The following is a 20,086-nucleotide window of genomic DNA, read 5'->3' as shown; positions in this document are numbered from 1 at the left end:
AAGAGTGGGTATCTGAACCACTCAAGGTTGAATGAGTGCCATGATATACCCCCTCTGAAATGGTGAAGCTGATGCTGGGATGGAAAGGTATGGTCCTGGATACATCATAAAGTTAGCACTAAGGTTAAGTTGCATGTTTTGGGAACAATTTGTATATCGATGTAGACACCAAAACAACCCAAGAGCTACTCTCCGTACTTGTAGGGTGGGCGAGATAGAAAGTGAGTGGAGAGGAGAAAAAATGCAAAGAACACAGATTTTCCCCTCCGGAGATGAAAACGTAGGTGTGAAACGCTGCAGGCAGCCATCAGGTTTGCATAAAAACATGATTTAAAAAAAACAGCACCTCAGTGATCCCAGGTCTAGATGCCTCTGCTCTAATACCATGTCAAATGGTAGTGGAAAGATGTAGACAAATGACAAAAACCCTGAAGCACCAAGTGAGAGATGAGAGAAAACAACAAAACACTGATGCACTAATCCTCAAGAAAAAGATGGATACAACTAGCCCATAGGCAAGGAGTGGACTCCGTAAGTAGAGGGCTAAAGGTGCTCTCACCAAATGACCAAAATGGATAAAAGTGAGGAGAAAGGGCATCAAATATATACTCTCCATATGAGCTGGCCGACTCCCTCATGAACTCCTACACGACCTAAAAAATAGGGAAAATAGGCATAAAAAGCCATAAAAGGGTGGGCAATAAAAATAGGGAAAAAATAGGGGGTGCAAGAGCATGGAAAGGGCACCCATAGATACCAAAATAGCCACCAACAGGAGATGATATATGCACTAATTAGCTGAAAAATTTAAACTAATCAAGTCTAGCGTATTTAGAGACGTAGACTAATTAAGCACATCCAAGCCCATATTAATTAGGAGAAATCGACAAAGGTTAGCATCCCGTCAATTACCTCAAATGGAGCTCCTCCCTTGTCAATGCTTGAGTAGCTGCTACAAACAGTGGGGCATAGGATGGTGCCGTATGAGAAGAGAATGATGGAAGAGGACTGAGGCAATGCGGCAAAGGCATAGCTATACTCGAAGAGAAGCTGGCTGAGAGATGGGGAGGCCGAGCATGTTGAATGGATTCCAGCGGCTTCTTGTGTACGTACATATATTCAAATATATTTGTTTCTCTGTGTGTGTGTGGCATGCCCGAGCCTCACACTTGGGGGCAGCTCTTGGGGAGCTACCAAGTGGAACATTTGGGAGCCGTGGGAGCTCCCAAATAAGAGATGCTCAAGGCTTCATTTGTGCCTTGAGCATTATGGAAGACACACGAAAGAGATTCTCCAAGATTTGGAAACTAAGAAGAGAAAGCTGAAAACAAGGAACGTTAGAGGACACCATCCAATAGCCATGAAATAATGATGTAAGTTCATTGTGAAGCTTTTATCTTTATGTTGAGACATACACAGACGCGCTTGCTCCCATTCTTCTTCTCACACACACACACGAGGTCAGGTCTGAGAGAAGGAAGCAGCGATGACGACGGCAGCACGGCCGACGTGGGCGCCCGCCAAGGGAGGGCAGGAGCAGGGCGGCACGCGTATGTTCGCACCCTCGCAGAAGTTCTCCTCCCGCGACCTCGCCTCCCACACCGCCCTCAAGACCAGGTAAGCACTCTCTCTGTGTAACACCAAAACCATAGATGAAACTAAGAACAATTTCACAGTTAAAATAAACCCTAGATTGACATACAGTAGATAACAAACCCTAGAGGTCACAGTAGAAAATGAAACTTAGAGATGATTTGTATAGTGGAGATTTACATAAAGGAGAGTGCCCTGTCCTAGTTGGAAGGCCAAAGGTCCCCTGGCTGGGGTTTGTAGTTGGTGGTGGGCGCCTGGAAAACTTGGCGGCCAGGGCTCCTGCCCGTTGAAAATTTACCTCGTCCTTATAAACCGCCTATCAGGTTCACAATTGTGTTTTACAGGGATCTCTTTAAGCCCCAGAAAGAACTTACAATCATGACATTTTGTCAGGACCGAGGCTTGTAGTGTAGTGGTGCTCTAGCAACAAGGTTGGAAACAATGATATGTCTTGGGAGATGAAAAATTCGCATGCTTTTGAGCATTACTGGTCTGTATAATTATTCTTTTTGTCCAACTTTTGCTACTTTGCACCAATCCCTTAAGTGCCCAGAACCAAGAATTAGGACAGCCATGCAAAAGCCTTTGTGCCCACCAACACCCTAAATTAAACGAGGAACACATGAATGGTACATATTTTTACTCTAATTTTTTCAATTTGACAATTTTTTTGCAACACAATGCTTCAACTTTCAAAGTCCTCTTTATACCTGGCTGGGTTTCATTCAATGGATTCTTTGCAACTAAGTTTTTTCCAAACTAGCCTAACAGTTTTGGATCTCTTTACTGAAAATTGTAACTTTTTACATTGTCAAAATCAGTTCATCAACTTAAGAAAATTACAGCTTTCTATATCATCAAAATCAGTTCATCAATTCAACAAACCTCTTCCTTTAGGTCTTTGTGATAATAAGCAGCCCTCCTACTTGCCCACATCCAATTTTACTATGTTTAATGCCGAAAACAATCTATAGCTTGCCACTTACTCGTAGGAAGAGGCTTAACAATGTCAAATTGTGGATTATTTTGTAGTAATCGTGGCACCCTATAGTTAGTCTGGTCCTTGTATGGGACCCTCTACCCACTAAATCCTCTAATGTTACTTGGATAGTTGGCTTGGGAAGTGGACCATGCTTTTTGATCTATATAAATACACTTGGATAGTTAGATTCAAATTATGCTTCAGTATAAAGCATTCGCTCGGTGGAAGGACCTCCATATGAGGGGAAAGAAGAGCTTAGATAACTATTTCCAGGAATTTAAAGACCTGGTGAACTGTTGTAAGCATAGTCACAAGGGACGAGGGACGATAACAGGGGACGGGGACGGGGACGGGGACGGGGACGGGGGACGGCCATATATAGGGAACGGGGACGGTATAGGAACGGCACCTAAAAATTACTTTGTCAGTACCACCCACTCGCCTATACGGGCAAAGCTTGCATGTCCATGGTGCAAGGGGACGGGGGACGGCCATATGTAGGGAACGGGGACGGGGGTAGGAACGGCACCTAAAAATTACTTCCTATACGGGCAAAGCTTGCATGTCCATGGCTGTGCACCACCTCCGTGAGGGGATGGGGTGTGATTGACCTCATCCCACCATGTCCATCCCGTTGTCCTTCTACAGGTAGTTGGAACTTGAAGAGCCACTACCATGAGGAGGATGCCATGGATGATGGATGCCTCCTTGTCACTTGATAGCGAGAGAGAGAGAGAGAGAGAGAGAGAGAGAGAGAGAGAGAGAGAGAGGCTTGAGGCTTGAGCCTTGAAAGTTGAGGGAGAACTTGAGAAGTTGAGTGTGAGGGTGGGTGGGGGTGTGTGTGTGTGTGTGTGTGTGTGTGTGTGTGAAGCTTGAGGGAGTGTGCGTGTGAGGGAGAGAGAGTGTCTTGAGAGGCTACAGCTTGCTTGTGTGAGAGCTTGAAACTTGAGACCTTGGCCCTTGAGGCTTGCCGCTTGAGGGAGAGAGAGAGTGTGTGTTTGTGAAGCTAAAGCTTGAAGTGTGAGAGGGAGTGTGTGTGTGTGTGTGTGTCCTTATGTGGAGAGAGGCAAGAGAGAGGCCAAGGCCTATGGGCCAAGGCTAAAGGCCCATAAAAAGCCCCTCCCAAACGGCCAAAAAAAAGGTCAAATGTGACCATTGCCCAAACAGTAACTTGCGGCGTTCCCATGCAGCCGTCCCCCACAACCCGTCCCCTCCTGGATCCGTCCTCGGAACGCCGTCCCTTGTGAGGGACGCCCAGCTGGGGACGTCCGTCTGTCCCCGTCCCACAGTGTTCCTGGGACGGCGTCCCCTCCGTCCCCTCCATCCCCTGTGACTATGGTTGTAAGGCATTTGAGGAGCCACATGTTTTGGTTTACATGCTATACTTATTCGGCCTTCCATAGGATTATCAGAATGAGGTCCTTTGGAACCATATTCATTCTCTTGATGACATCCATCGGAATGCCAAAAATTTTGATGATACCCTTGCTGTTAAAAGGGGTGTTGAGCATGCAAGTGATACCTCACACGAGCCAAAAATCCTTTAAAGATGGAAAGTGAGGGCATGTTCCAGCATCCCAGGAAGCATCCCAGGAGGGTCATTCGTCGCAACGCAATCCCAAGAAGCGCTCTAGACCGCATATCGAGAAACTGGTGGCAAAGGCATGAAAGGACAACCTGTGCTTCAAGTGTAACCAGCCTGACCATCACTACAAGGATTGTCCGAAGAAGAAGTCTTCAGGGAGTAAGACCTTGGTACACATTATGGAACTCCAAGGTAACTCTTTGATTGAAATTCGTCATCTAGCAGAAGTTGTTGCCAGGGATGTCAAATTAGCGAGTTTGTCTTCGGTCCGAATGATCTCCTCCGAGCTGAGGAATCTATACGTAGCCATCGGGTGCGGATTCCATTTGACAACCACTCTACTCAATTTTATTTCTTCACATTTGGTGCAAACACTTGGACTACCCACGGAGGCAAGTGACCACTGTAATGTGGTTAACCTTGCGCGGGGTACAAATGTGGAAGTGTGGGATTGAACGGTGCCTAGGCTGGAAGTCCAGATTCAAGACTACCGGGAGGCTTTGGATTTCCAAATTATGAATCTTGATAGGGTGGATGTGATCTCGGGAATGTCGTGGTTTTTTTATAAAAGTGAGACGATGATGCTGGATCATCGGTCTTATAGGCTCTCGTTTGTTCATGATAGTGAACTGTATATAATCCGGGATGATGTCACCTGTGGATTTTGTGATGTAAACTTGTAACATGTAGAAGCTTTGGGGGAGATCGGTAACTTCAATGCTCAGAAATCAGCACACTTGGCGACGAAATTAACGCACAAAACTGCATATAGATGTGTAGGAAAATAGAGAGAGAGAGAGAGAGGGAGAAGAGGACACAGTATTGGGTCCCGAATACCCTCTGTAGGGTCCCCACCCCGAATGGTGTATTTGCTTTTGTGACATGTGAGAGCTTATGACTGTAGTAATCACAACCTTAGTCTAACTAAACTGCACTTAATGATGTTTAAGAGATAGACAAATATGTGTCAATGCAATGCAGCTATATTAGATGATGAATGCGGTTACAATGAGATCCAAATGGATCTATACTGCTGAATATGCTGATATGCTGAATGAACTGCTGCCCACTATCTTTCCCTTGTCTCCTGGGAAGGAAACGCTGAAGGGATGCTTTGGAACAGATGCTATGCTGATGGGATGCTGAAACGCAGATGTACTTCTGTTACCTGGGAAGGAAACGCTGAGGAGATGGATGCGTTTGCTGAAGATGATGGACTGTATGCTGAATATGATGGACTGGTTGCTGAATGCTGATGCGTTGGCTGGATATGCTGCTCCCAAAGCTTCCTGGAGGAGATGCGTTGGAGAACACTGGGCTGAATGCTTCTGAACTCATATGCGCTGACCTATATGCTGAGATAAGAGGCTGAAAACGCATGATGAGCCAGATGATGATGTGCTTGAATGGCTGAATGGAGAGGCGCCTATATATATATGGGTGAGGGGGCTGGTCGGCCAGATGCAAAAGCCCACGACTGAATAAATAATGCCAAAAATAGCATAAATGCTGGTCGGCTGAAGTAAGCATTCTGTCGGCTGATGTAAACAGGCTGTCGGCTGGCTCCACAAGCCCTAAATGCTGGTCTATATGGCTAATGTGCTGAATCCAACTCCTACCATGACCATAAAATGCCTGATGATGTCTATGATGCTAAAATGATGCCATGTCACTGTACACCTGACTGGTGTGCACGTGACAGCTTTTATTAGAATGATGTAAAATACTCAAATAAAAGACTGACTGAACCTTCTTGGCTGAGATGGATCTCTGCCCTTGACCTTCAATCCTTCACCCCTTTTGCGTTAGCTTGATCTAGGCTGTCCTGGCCCTTGCTTCAGCTTCAGCACTTGGCAAAAGATGAGATGAGATGAATGAATGAATTGTGGGCTGGGGTATTTATACCCTCTAGGAAGACCAGTCGGTTGGCTAAAAAGCAGTTGGCTGTCCCAGATTTGCTTCACGACTGAATAAATATAGTATAAATCATATTTAATGCTGCGCAAAACTAAAACTAGGGCTGGGCACTTAGGCGCATGGGCAATGGAGGCTGGACACTGTGCGCCTGATATCCTGGAGGCTCAGCCTGTATGGGCTGCCCCACACTTGCCCTACAGCCCTCCAAGGGCTGGATAACCAGTCGGCTACCCTTGTAAAGCCCCTAGGGCTGTCCTACAGCCCTCCTATGGCCCTCCCATGGCTGGTGGGTACAACCAAGGCTTTCCTGGCCCTTATGGGGGTTGTCTTACACTTTCCCCATTCCCACATGAGTTCCTGGGGTAGCCCTATGGGCTGGCCCCTTTTTCTAAATGCAAACCCTACTGTCTACACAGTGATCCGGCATCCAGTATCTTACCAGATACACACTCACTGACATCATTCCAGAGGGAGACTCAGTGCGGACTGGCACTGTTTTCATGTGTAGGACAATGCACACCTGACCTTGGACGACCAGGATGAAACCCTGGCTGACTCGTACCGGACTGGGCTCACATGGGACCAATTTTCCATCCTAGGTCCTGCACCTTCTGTACAGATATGTCTACGTGGCATCCAAGTGCGGGATGCACGTGACATTCCCTTCTGCTTAACTTAACGGAAGCTGCATAGCCTCCAAATAATCCGTCAATAACGCCGGATAGTCGTCGAAAAACTCTTTGTCAAGCCATACCGCTTCGTGCGTCTCTTGGTCTTGAAACTTCGTGAGGAACTGTCTTTGCCTTCGGCCTGAGCCATGCTTGAAACGGTGCAAAAGGATCTATTTTGGAAGCATCCGGCTTTATTGACGGATTATTTGGAGGCTATGCAGCTTCCGTCAAGTTAAGCAGAAGGGGATGTCACGTGCATCCCGCACTTGGATGCCACGTGGACATTCTGTACAGTAGGTGCAGGACCTGGGATGGTGAACTGGTCCCATGTGAGCCCAGTCCGGGACGAGTCAGCCAGGGATCCATCTCAGTCGTCCGAGGTCAGGTGTGCATTGTCCTGCACATGAGTCCAAGGTCAGGTGTGCATTGTCCTGCACATGAAGCAGTGCCAGTCCGCGCTGTGAGTCTCCCTCTGGAATGATGTCAGATGTGCTGAGTATCTGGTTTGCAACTGGATGCCAGGCCTCTGTAGGCATGTAGGTTTGCATGTAGAGATAGGGGCCAGCCCATAGGGCTACCCCAGGTTAGAAGAGTTTGCATTTGCACTCTTAATGTGGGCATGGGGGAGGTATAGAACCACCCCCAAGGGGCCAGGAGGGCCCACATTGTGCCCACCAGCCTTGGCATAGGCTGGAGGGGCTGTCGGCCAGCCCTAGGGCTGCTGGACAGGCAGCCGACAGGGTTAGGAGCCCTACCCAGCCAGTCGGCCAGGTGTGGGGGGCAGTCCCACACCTCTGCGCAGCATGCCCAGCAGCCAGGAGCTGTCCAGAAGGAATGCGCAGGGTGGCCAGCAGGCTGCCAGGTGTGAAAGCATGGAATAGAGTGTGAATACACTTTATTAAAAATATCTCAGTCGTGGGACTTCATAAAGCCAGCCGACTGGATGCTTTGAAGGGTATAAAAGCCGAGCCCATAATTCATGGTAGTCATCTCACAATTCACCAAGAGCTCCAAGCATTCAAGGGCCAGGACAGCCAAGGGTTTGCTAAAGCTAAGGGGTGAAGGACTGAAGGTCAAGGGCAGGTTTTCCAGCCAAGAAAAGGTCAAGTACATTGTATTTGTTTCAGATTTACATCATTCTAATAAAGCAAATACACCATCCGTGGTGGGGGCCCTACAGAGGGTAATTGGGACCCAATACTGTGTCCTTCTCCATCTTCCCCTTCTCTCTCTATTTTTCTGCACATCGTCTTTCAATTGTGCGTTAATTCCGTCGCGAAAAGAGTGCTGTTTTCTGAGTTTTGAAGTACCGATCCTTCTCCGAAGCTTCCGCATATTACAACGCGTCACTCCCAAAGACACGGAAGTGTGAGACATCGGGTTTCCTGCCAAAATATGCCTCAAATGGAGTCATATGGGGTACAGAAGTCGTCGGAGAGCGGTTAATGGTATGGACAGCCGTTGCCACAGCCTCACCCCAAAGTGGACGAGGAAGATCACGATGCTCCAGCATGGTCCTCACCATCTCCACCACAGTCTTGTTCTTACGTTCAACAACTCCATTCTCCGAAGGCGATCCGGTATTGGCCAATTCCCTTTTGATGCCATGATCTGTACAAAACCTGAAAAATATAGTCGAGGAGAATTCACCTCCTTTATCAGCCCTGAGAGTCTTAATCTGATATCCAGACTCTTTCTCCACCATCACGTGCCAATCCTTGAACCGAGCAAAAGCCTGGTCCTTCTGGGAAAGAAAGTAGACCCACGTGAATTTGGTACAATCATCAACAAGCAGCATGAAGTAGAGAGATCCTCCCAAGGATGGTATCTGCTGTGGTCCACACAAGTCAGTGTGAATCAACTCCAATGGTGTCGAAGCCCGCGTGGAAGCCTGCTTCGGAAAGGATTCCCTGTGCTGCTTACCACGTATGCAAGAACTGCAGCGTCCTTGCCTACTACCAACATCTGGCAAGCCAACCACCATTTGGTCCCGAAAGGCGCGCTGCAAAGCATCCACATTTAAGTAGCCAAAACGAAAGTGCCACAAATCTCCGACCTGAGAGCCTGTCAATGAGGAGAGTGCAGAGAGCTTGTAGATGCCATTCTCCACACCGCCTTCCCAAACAACTTTGCCTGTCTCACGGTCCCTTAGAGCAACTGAATGCTCCTCAAATTCCACCCGAAAGCCAGTCTTGCATACCTCATGCACTGACAGAAGATGAAAACCCAGAGCAGGGACATAAAGAACACGGGAAGCATGCTTGCCTCCCTTGCCGTGGGGAATAATCTCCATGTGGCCCTCACTCTGTATCGGAATGGTGAAGTTATCGCCAATAAAGATACGACCTGACTGCCGTTTCAGATCCAGAAAGAAGTCACGGGATGGAGTCATGTGCCTGGAAGCACCACTGTTGAGAATCCATTCCCGAGTATCCTTCGCGGTGAAGCCAACTGCCTCCTCGCTCGAAGATGATGAAGCATCGGAGTCCACCATCTCTAAGTGCACAAATGCCGGAGTCTTCGCAGCTGAGGCTGAGGAATCAGCACTCTTCCCTGTCCGCTTAGGGCACTTCCTCCGGTAGTGGCCTTTCTCACCACAATCATTACAAGATCTTTCGGCCTTCAGCTTCTCTCGTTCTGGATCAGGCTTCTTCTCAGAAGACTTCTCCGGTGAAGCCTTCCCTTTGCCCTTGTTGGAATTCCGGCCTTTCGATCGTTGGCCAGTTAAGGCCTCCGAACCTCCGCCGTGAGGAGGGTTCGTGAAACGTTCCTCTTGGTCCAAGACCATTGGCACAAGCTCCTCCCAAGTAATGGTGCTGAGCCTGCCACTCGTGTGATCAACGAGGAATAGAAAGCAGAATACTGACCAGGCAAGTGGGAAAGAAAGTGATGGCCATATCTTCGGATGATATCTCTTTCCCAGCTTGAAGGACTTCCTGCTGAAGGGCCTGCAGCTTGTTGATGTGTTCCCGCATCGTCGAAGACTTTGCAGGGTTCATAACCTGCATCTACACTTCCAAGGATATCCGTTTCATGGGTGACACCCTGTTATACAAAGAAGCCAAGTGCTCCCATATGCCTCTCGCCAGCGTCATGTGCTTCACATGGTTGATCACTTGTGGTGTGTAATTGAGGAAAATAAACGACTGGACCCTGGCGTTGACACGATCCCTCATGTGTGCCTGTGCCTCTCGGTCCTTCCTCGTTGATAATAGCTCCCCTTCCTTAGCTTCCGGCCGTGGCACCCCGATGATAATAAAATCAGCAAGGTCATATGACTCCAGAACCGACTCCATCATGACCTTCCAGATGCCGTAATTGGACCCGTCCAACTGACGATCCACTGGGAACGTGGGGAGAGTCGGAATCTTCACGTGCTTCTCAGCCATCTCTAGTAAATCTGCCATCGCGGAGAGTAACCTGAAAGGGTGGGTGGGTGGGGAAAAAAAATCTGAAAATCTGCAAGTGGCTGTCCAGCACCTTTGCCCGCCTTCCTCTTGCACCTTCTCTTCTTGTCAGCCCGAAACAGTCCACCAATCAGCAACCTGTTGCTCCCCCTCTTGCTCAGAAAAACGCCCAAGATCTCCTAGAGCCTAGGGCTCTGATACCATGTCAGAATATGCAGCGGAAATGATAACCAAACTTGGGTAGACAAGAGCAAGTAGATTGCAGAAAATAAACAGCACAAGAAACACAGAGAGATAGGTGTGTAAACTCTTCTCTATACACAAGATCCCGAGAAAATTGAATGAGAAAGTGGTGGGGGCTGAGGGGCTATATATACATCCCAGATAGGGCAGTCGGCCAGCAGAAATAGTATCCACGACTGAAGAAAAAATCCCACGACTGCATAAATGCAGTCGGCCAGCATACAAATGCCCACGACTGATGAAAACCAGTCGGCCAGCAGCCCTGAAGCCCATGACTGATGAACATCCAGTCGGCCAGCACTGGGGTGCTCCTGGCATCATCTGGCAGCCCTCCCACCACTAGGAAAAATGGGAAAAAATAGGGAAAAAATACGAAGCAAACAACCCTACTTAGACTACCACCTCCCATCAACATGGGTTTCTTTGATGAAGAAAAACACATACTGAATCTGAAAACAGCAGTATGCACAGAAAAAACAGCAAGCTTTTTTAACACATACCTTTCTTCGACCTCATCTTCTCTACCTACCGACTTGCTCGTTCATGAGGTATGCTCTCATACCACTGTCAAATCCCCACGGATCTCCTCGTGATCGTTCCTGGTACGAGACTCGAATCCTGCAAACAAACAAACAAACAAACAAGGGGGTGCAGGCCTGACTCACCTCCCAACCATGACAGCCGTGGGCAAGCCCACAGTCTTGGCTGTCCCCACTGAGCCACGAGCTGAGCAAACTAGGTTGACGTACCGACCAATCTCCTCCATACCGCCACGAAGCTACCCTCGCGGGCCTCGAGGTCGTTGCCGGCCTCGGCTGCATAAAGCAGGTGCACGTCTGCACTAGATCCAGGCTCCAAGACCATAGAGCTCTCACAAACTCACGAGACTCTCTATATCCCAATAACTAACCTTGGCCACCCTTTTATAGGCTCTTGGCCGGTCATGGGGCGTCCACACTTGGGCGGGTGCTCGCCCGTTAGTCTATCCCTAACTCAGCTCGTCAATCAGCCTGCCTAGCTCCAAGCTTCCCCAAGCCTCGAAACTAGTCTTGCGTGCGTGTAGCACACGGTAGATACACACTGTGCACATGACAGGAAGGTTGGCGATTTCGAGCGTGTGATCTATGGCTAGAAGGTGCCTTGGATTATCCCATAAGTGGAAGCATGGGAAGTGGAAGAGCCATATATAGGCTAGAGTGGCACCTTGTCATAGTTATCTCCTCCGGCCAGTGTTTTGGGAGGCAGTTCACCAGAGATGGGAGCCCGGTGGAGGGATGCTGCTGTGCCTGTTGGGGGTGTTCGTGGTGCTCGATGGTGATGTGTCTCCTACGTGCGTTAGTCTTCCGCTGCGCATTCTGACATGGTATCAGAGCCCGGGCATGTGTGGTCCTGGGCGACCCCCTCGCGCCTCGGTGGCTTGCGGAGCTCAAATTGAGGGAGGGTGTTGAAGGTTGGCGATTTCGAGCGTGTGATCTATGGATAGAAGGTGCCTTGGATTATCCCATAAGTGGAAGCATGGGAAGTTGAAGAGCCATATATAGGCTAGAGTGGCACCTTGTCATAGTTATCTCCTCCGGCCGGTGTTTTGGGAGGCAGCTCTCCGGGAGATGGGAGCACGGTGGAGGGATGTTGCAGTGCCCGTTGGGGGTGTTCGTGGTGCTCGATGGTGATGCGTCTCCTACGTGCATTAGTCTTCCACTGCGCATTCTCACAAGTACATAGTACATAGTACATACCTCTATGATGGCTTGCCGGATGTGACGATAGATAAAGTCCCCCGATGTATTTTGCCCCGCCTTTCCGGTATCCACGGCGCGTAAGAAGTATGTGCCAAGAGTGCATGAAACAAGGATGTTCATGATACCTCTCTTCCTCCGGTCACTCCATCCATCGGAGAGGATAGAGCAACCATACTTCGCCCATCCTTCCCGCACGGGTGTGAGTTTGTCGTGGATCCTTTGCCTCTCATCATCAAGCGCGGTGGTGCGCATCTCATGGTAGGTGATACCATGCCATTCACCATGGGATGGCCCCACCTCCGCAATGGCCTTCACCATTTTGTGCCATTGTGGAACCTTGAGCACACTGAAGGAGAGATTGTAGTCTATCACCGTGCGTGCAATCTCCTCATTCACGGCTTTCATCTTTGCCTTCACATAGGTGAGGTTGTTAATGTTTGCACCAATGGCGGTTTGCCTCATTATTGGAGAGCTCTCCTCCCTTGGCCTCTTTGATTGGAAGTTAGAACCGCCTGAGGCAGAGCCGGAGCCGGATGGGACGGGCGATGGAGTCACAGATGCGGAGGTACCGGACATGGAAGCTCCCCCACGTCCACCTTTGCCTTGGTTGCGGATGAGCAAGTACTTCTTTACTATACTATCCACAATTTCTTGGGGAATTCCCATGCACGGCGCCACTTCCCCACCGAGCTTGGACACGTGTGCAAGGAGCCTTGTGACGCTACTTGTGTAACCCTTCCCGCAAAAGTTACACGTCCATTTCCATGACCCCGAATTACCGGTAGGTTTCTCACCGGTGGTGGTATATAAGGCAAATGCCTCATGCTTGTCCTTTCCTTCGGACCTTATTGCCAAAGTCTAAAGAGAGAGAGAGAGCTTGAGAGAGGGAAAGAGAGCTTGAGAGAGAGAGAGAGATAGAGCCTTGGCCCTTGACTCTTGAGCTTGAGCCTTGAGAGAGAGAGAGAGACAGAGAGAGAGCTTGAGGCGGCTTGAGGCTTGAGGCTTGAGCCTTTAAGGCTTCAGCCTTGAGAGAGAGAGAGAGAGAGAGAGAGAGAGAGAGAGAGAGCTTGAGCCTTAAGAGAGAGAGAGAGCTTGAGAGCTTGAGCTTGAATGATGAGGGAGGGAGAGACCTTGAGAGCTCTTATACAAGGCCAAGGCTCAAGCATGGAGGTGAAAGCCTAAAGGGATCCAAGGCCATGGCACATGTGACATGCCCAACTTCCAAGGGCCAAACGGCTACAACAAACGGGTGAGAGGCACACGCGAAAAAACAGGCGCAAAAAAACGAAAAAGAAAAGCAAAAACGACGTTTTTTCGAGCCTCGTTTCGCATGTGTCCGGTACGGTACGGTACGACGGCACCGTTTCGCTTCGTTTCGTTGGACCAAAACGTCCGCCGGCCTGTAACACGTTTCGGATACGTTTCGCTCCGGTAGTTTCGCACCGTCCCGTACTTTACGTACCTGTGCTGCGGTACACGTCCCGCAGACAACTATGCTTCGGATCATCCTAAGTCGGCTTGAGAGAATGAATCAGACTATGGAGGATATGTTGAGGGCGCATGTCTCCAAGAGACAGTCTGAGTGGGAAAGGTATCTTTCATAGATTGAGTTTGCTTATAACAATAGTAAGCATGCGGCTACTGGCTTTATGTAGGGTATGCTAAAAGTTGCAAGGGAAAGCGTAAAGAGTGCTTAGGATCACGCACAATAGTACACCAACCAACAACGGACGCTGAGAGTCTTACATGAGGGCATGTGGGTATATCTCAAAGTCCCAAAGGACTGTAAGCATTACAAGTCATCTTCTCGATGTTGTGTTATGTCCCAAGGCTAACAAGGGTTAAGACCTTCAGGTTAGGTTAACCATAGCCTATGGGAAAGGCACCCTAAGTCAGGGTAAGTAGTTATTATGAGACATGCTATATTTGGCTCCTAGTTTATAGGAGGCCTATATAAGTAACTTTATGAGTTAGCTTGAGGGAGAGCTCCTCAGACCTGGACTCGAGGTCTTGAGACTACTCTGTGCTTACATCCGATGGGTGTGTTCTAGTGGTATGGGATGCCAGGGACTTTACACGACGTCACATGCAGAAGCTTTGGGAGTCTTCTTTCAGCAGTAAACACCTTTCTTGTAACATGCTTGATGCAAAACGCAAGTAGGAGATGGAGAGGAGAGAGAGAAAAAGAGAGAGCTGAGTTTCAGTATATTCATAGTATACAAAAAGGATACACTTTTGGCAGGCCATAGGCTGCCCTTCAAAAGGTGGAAAACACCCATCTAATTCCTAGTCTATGACCTAACACTCAACTAGGTGAGAGGTATACTATGAATATACCAAAACTCAGCTCTCTCTCTCTCTCTCTCTCTCTCTCTCTCTCCTCTCCATCTTCTACTTGCGTTTTGTATCAAGCATGTTCCAGGAAAGGTGTTTAGGGCTGAAAGAAGACTCCCAGAGCTTCCGCATGTGGTGACCTTGGTCCAGGGTCAGAAGTTGGAATCCCATCATCAAGTTTAGCAGAAGGGGATGTCATGGGCATGCTAATCCGTGGGCTAATCCTTGAAGGGTGACACATAAAGATCAGATTTAGAACCAGATTCAAGGGCTATTGCAGCTAGTATTGGGAGGGATGACCTTTGGATGGACAAGGAGGTTTTTGGCCAGCTGCCAGCAGATAAAGAGGAGATCTTGTGTCGGTTGCAGCAAGGTGAATTGTTGTGTCTAGGGACTTGGCTAACAACAGGTCGGCCAGTGCAATGGTGCTTCCAAAGCCTATAATAGCAGGTGATTGGCTATGGAAGCACCATTGGACTGGCCGACCTACTGTTGGCCAGGTCCCCGGAGACAACAATTCACCTTGCTGCAGCCGACACAAGATCTCCTCTTTATAGCCTCCTGGTCTGTCCAAAGGTTGTCCCTGCCAATACTAGCTGCAGTAGCTCCTGAATCTGGTTCTAAATCTGATCTTTATGTGTTGCCCTTCAGGGATAAGCATGCCCATGACATCCCCTCCTGCTAAACTTGATGACGAGATTCCAACTTCTGACCATGGACCAATGTCACATGCGGAAGCTCTGGAGTCTTCTTTCAGCCCTAAACACCTTTCCTGGAACATGCTGGATGCAAAATGCAAGTAGAAGATGGAGAGAAGAGAGCTGAGTTTCGGTATATTCTTAGTATATAAAAAGGATACACTTTTGGCAAGCCATAGGCTGCCCTTCAAAAGGTGGAAAACACGTATCTAATTCCTAGTCTATGACCTAAGCTGTGAGCGAATCACCTGCTTTTATAGGATTTGGAAGCACCATTGGACTGGCCGACCTGCTGTCAGCTAGGTCCCTGGACACAACAGTTCACGTTGCTGCAGCTGACACAAGATCTCCTCTTTATCTGCTGGCCGATAGCCTCATGGTCCATCCAGAAGTGCTTCTGAATCTGGTTCTAAATCTGATCTTTATGTGTTGCCCTTTAGGGATTAGCCTAGGGATTAGCATGTCCATATGCACGCACATGACATATGTCTCTGATGCTACTATCCTCTTGTAGTAGCGGTGAGCTAGATGACCGAGTCTCTGTGTGTTTCCTGTTTGTAAATTCTTAATCGCAGGGTGTGCTAGCCTGGGGGCTTTACATAGATGACAGCTGCAGTTAATGGGGAGTAAGACAGAGAGAGACGTTGACTAGCAAGATTATCAGCACAATAGCAAAGGGATTAAGGGAGAGTACAAGAGTGGTGGAAAGCTTATCATTAGGTCCTTTTTATAGGAGAGGCCCCTTTACAAGGTGTGGGCATAGGTTACCACCACATATGCCACATTTCAAATATGATGCCATGTGTCTCTAATAGGTGTCACTTTGCCACACATCACTACTTACATAATATCCTTCTAAGATGTCGTTCCCACACATAAGATCTCATACACACTAGTGGTTGTTCACACATTGGAACTGCATTATTTAAAGCCTAAATATAGTGCTAGTTTACGACGACCACCTAGCACTTGTTTATTCCCACATTAAGCACTAGTTAATATTTAACATCTATGCCATGCACGATGGAGTCAATAATTTGAAGCTTTGTGAGTAGACTCTTATGGAGTCAAGATCCCACTTTCCGTTGGTATATATGCTTACAAATGTGCAATGATTTTTGTTAATTCAATTGTAGGAAGACCGGCCAAGATACTCAAGACGAGCTACGCAAAAGAGACCTTAGGGATGAGTTAGAGGAACGTGAGAGGAAACATTTTTCTTCGAAAGACAGAGGTTATATTGGTATGTCTTTTCTTTAATTGTGAATAGGAGTTTCGAATTTCAGTTTTCAAGTATTAGATGTGTAAATATATGGCATCGGTATGTGCAGATGACCGTGAAAGGAGAAGAGGTACAGCTGCAAGCATCCCGTATCTAGAAAATGGAGGTAAACTTTCTGTGTATTTGGTTGCTGCTTTTTTTGTTGTGATCAAGGCGTAATATTATACAGCCTTACTGTGCAGGATCACGAAGAGAGACTGACGAGAAGCTAGCCATCAAGAACATAGATGCTGATGATTCAGATGTGGATCTTAAGAGTGATTCCGATGAAAGGTAATGTGTTATGTTGCGTTAATGGGGTTTGCCTACCTTGCCCATCTTTTAAGGGAGGCATTTTCAAGAGAATCGATTGTTTACAAGATCATGATAATACTTTGTTTGCCCTTTTGCCTGCCTGCTGACCTGCAGGCAAGTGCATGGATAGGTTATTTATGCACATGTATTGTGTGCTTGATGCAATGTTTGAAACTAAATCAGTGACTTTGTTGTTGAAGCAGTGACGATGATGATGATGATGATGATGAGGATGACACAGCAGCTCTGCTTGCTGAATTGGAGCGTATAAAGAAGGAGAGAGCTGAAGAAAAGTTGAGAAAGGTGTTTTATTTTCTGCAATTCTGTTCTGTTGAAGCAAATTATCTGCCCCACTTCCTTTTTTTTGTATTATTTTAATTTCTGGGGCTTGCAGGAGAGGCAAAAGCAAGAAGAGGAGCTCAAGGCCAAAGAAGTCGAGCTTGTTAGGGGAAACCCCTTGCTAAATCCAAACTTCTCAGTCAAGAGAAGGTAAAGCTTATCAGTTATAGATCACTTTCATAGGAAAGTGCATGGTTTTCATATGCTTGCACTAGATCACTTTCATAGGAAAGTGCATGGTTTTCATATGCTTGCACCTAACACAACCAATTTGTTGATTTGTAATATTTAGATGGGATGATGATGTGGTGTTCAAAAACCAAGCACGAGGAGAGCCCAAGGTGACAAAGCGATTCATCAACGACACCATCAGGAATGACTTCCATCGCAAGTTTCTGAGTAAGTACATGAAATGAGAGGTCGCTGTTGCTTGCCATGAGAAGTGTAGCAGTGCTCTGTGGGACGTGGAAGTATTCCCTATGACTATTGTAGGCTTCCTTTTGTTTTTCAAGATAAGAGAAGTCAACTATAACGTGTAATCAAGACGCTCTAGCTTAAGAAAGAAAAATATTCACACAGCATACAGGCACACCTGAACTGTTCTCTTATTTTCTACGACTCTGATAATACTTTATGTACTGTTATTTTCTGTACATGCCCTTGCAAGTCATTTTGATCACTCAAGACATTTTTATTTTTTTGGGGGGCTATATTTTGTTGAATGGTAAAGAACTGTCTTGACAAGATGTCTTGTCAAGCAATGGCTGGGTGAGTGAATTTTCTATATTACCTCTCGTGTTTATATGATGGTTGGAATATCCTTTTATCTCAAAGCGTTCTTTAGGCTTTGACATCACTGTCTTCACAGTGATTTATGGTGTGTGCTGCTCTGAAGATTGCATCACTACACATTGTTGGCAATTTATTGGTTGTCACAGAATTCTTAATACATGTGCTGTATTATGAAGTCGGGTAAAGGTATGGCTGCTGATCATGTGAAAGTTCCTTCAAACGATCACTACCCTTCCCTTTCTAATTTTGAAGAAGATTTCTGTGTAAGGCATGTCAACATAATGTAGTATTTATTTGAAAAGCTTTGGAATTATGTGCTCGATCTGAAAAACCCTGAGAAACATCTTGAAATGTAGGAAAGCGCTTGTTTAGAGATCTCGTGTCCTGAATTCTGTTCCCTTTCTTAGTGCAAGGCATGATTAGTCAAAAAACTTTTGAAATACAGGCTTGGTCCTTGAGAACATGCTCAACAGGGTTATGGGCCATCAAAAAGAGAGGAGCACTTCCATATTCAATTTATGGATCCAATTTGAACGTCTTGGGCTCTGGAACTTAAAGGTCAAACAGCATTCAAGTGCCTCTAAAGCCATTGTGGTGAGGACCTTGTCATCTATCGATGGTCATGGTGCGCACTGTCACCATCCATGGCTAAAAATTACGGGGTCTTTGGAACTGTGTAGGTTCCCCTACGACCACCATGTTATGACTTCAAGAAGAATTTCTCTATATTTGTTGACTAGAGAGAATGCATGCATGTTCTGTGTTGAATATAGTTGGTGCATTTCAGTGGGGTAAGTGGGCTTGAGGCTCTTATGTTTACTTATTGTTAAGAGTAATTAATAGAATTGCAAAAATGTTACCTTGCTCTGGAGGTGCTAGTAGTTCAAGCATCATGAGAATTTTCCCTCACGTCAAGGCATGGAGAGCTCTCCCTTCACCCCTTTGGCAAGGAGCATTCTGGTGTGAAAACGGAGTGATGAGGATGTGATGGATGAACTAACAATGGGAAGTTGCATTTGCGGCTCGAAGGAAAGACCTAATGACACATGCGTTGGTAAGGATAAGGTAAGCTCTTGACTTGAACATATTTAGTGCTACTATCAGGGACTACCCTAGGGCTTAGCTCCATTTTTTTTCCATTCCAAGCTATTGAGATTACTGAATATTTCTCGATGTTAATTACGAGGTCACACTAAAAAATATAATTTTTGGGAGGCTTGGGATGTGTTTGTTTGTTGTTTTTTATTTTGATTTAGAGTTTATTTTTCATTAGGGCATTCTATGTTTATCTATTGGTAGGGAAAAATCTTTGCTCTTGGATGATTTTAATGAGATTGGAGCCCAAGAGGCTTAGATTTCATTGCTTTAATCCAAGGATTAGCTTAGCAATTGTGGCTAGGAGTGGAATCAACTCCAAAAACATGAGCATTGAGCTCCACTAGGTTGAATTAGAGTGGGATTTGTTCATGCATTATTTGAATTAGTAGATAAGAAGCAATAGCTTTATGCATTAAGGCTAAGCATGCACACCTAATGCATAAAGGCTTTTATGGTTTAGGAGATCTTGAGGAAAGGAAATCATTTATTTTTGCTTTCTTTTTTTTAATACTGTAGTTTCACGTCATGAAAATACAATTTTTGTTCCTTTGTGTTTTTAAAAAATCATTTAAAAAAGGGTATAAAAGTGAGTCTCATGGATAGATAAATTGAAGAATCCATGTTAAGGAGACTTGATTTGAAACTTTTAGGCAAGAAAAATGTTCATTTGTACCTCCAAATTTAGAAATTATCAAAATTTGATTTTTTACCTTGTCGATTTTTTTACGCCATGAAAGTATTCCTTATTTCACATCATAATCAAAGGGATTACCTTGCTAAGAATAGTAAGTCCTTATCTATAGAATCTTATCCTCTTATCCATAAAATTTTAAGGTTTTTAGGCCATTGAGACATGGCAAGGCTTGTTATAATAAACACTTTGCATTTTATTTCTTCTTCTTATTTTTACAAAAGCATTGAGGTTATTGGAGTCCTTCCCTTTTCCTCTGTTTGCATTTGCAAAGAATGTAACATTGCCACCATCTCTTAATTTAAAATGCATCTCCTCCACTACCACCATTGTGCTATGGGTTGTGCACTTGCCTATTCAGTGAGGTTACTAAACTATCATACTTTAGAAACAAAACTCGGATGCACTCGCATGCCAATTC

The 20,086-nt window shown here is 46.4% G+C and overlaps 1 protein-coding gene across 2 annotated transcripts; it reads left to right on the top strand.

Annotated features, from left to right (window-relative positions):
• Positions 1-1,252: 1,252 nt before the first annotated feature.
• On the top strand, positions 1,253-17,737 carry EMB2769 (Cwf15 / Cwc15 cell cycle control family protein). Of its 2 annotated transcripts, XM_086805428.1 has the most exons (8): positions 1,253-1,373; positions 1,466-1,617; positions 16,306-16,412; positions 16,501-16,557; positions 16,634-16,724; positions 16,949-17,048; positions 17,140-17,234; positions 17,377-17,737. In XM_086805428.1, exons 2-8 carry the CDS (start codon positions 1,487-1,489, stop codon positions 17,498-17,500), a joined length of 705 nt encoding a protein of 234 aa, XP_086661554.1. In that variant the 5' UTR covers positions 1,253-1,373; positions 1,466-1,486; the 3' UTR covers positions 17,501-17,737. The 2 variants fall into 2 exon arrangements, with proteins under 2 accessions (XP_086661554.1, XP_086661553.1); XM_086805427.1 differs by lacking the exon at positions 1,253-1,373 and having other exon boundaries at positions 1,387-1,617.
• The last annotated feature ends 2,349 nt before the right edge of the window (positions 17,738-20,086 follow it).

This window comes from Cibotium barometz, chromosome 11, assembly GCF_041138505.1.
Source record: "Cibotium barometz isolate CiBa-2024 chromosome 11, ASM4113850v1, whole genome shotgun sequence".
Taxonomy (NCBI): Eukaryota; Viridiplantae; Streptophyta; class Polypodiopsida; order Cyatheales; family Cibotiaceae; genus Cibotium; species Cibotium barometz.
This window is presented reverse-complemented; position numbering and strand designations above follow the sequence as displayed.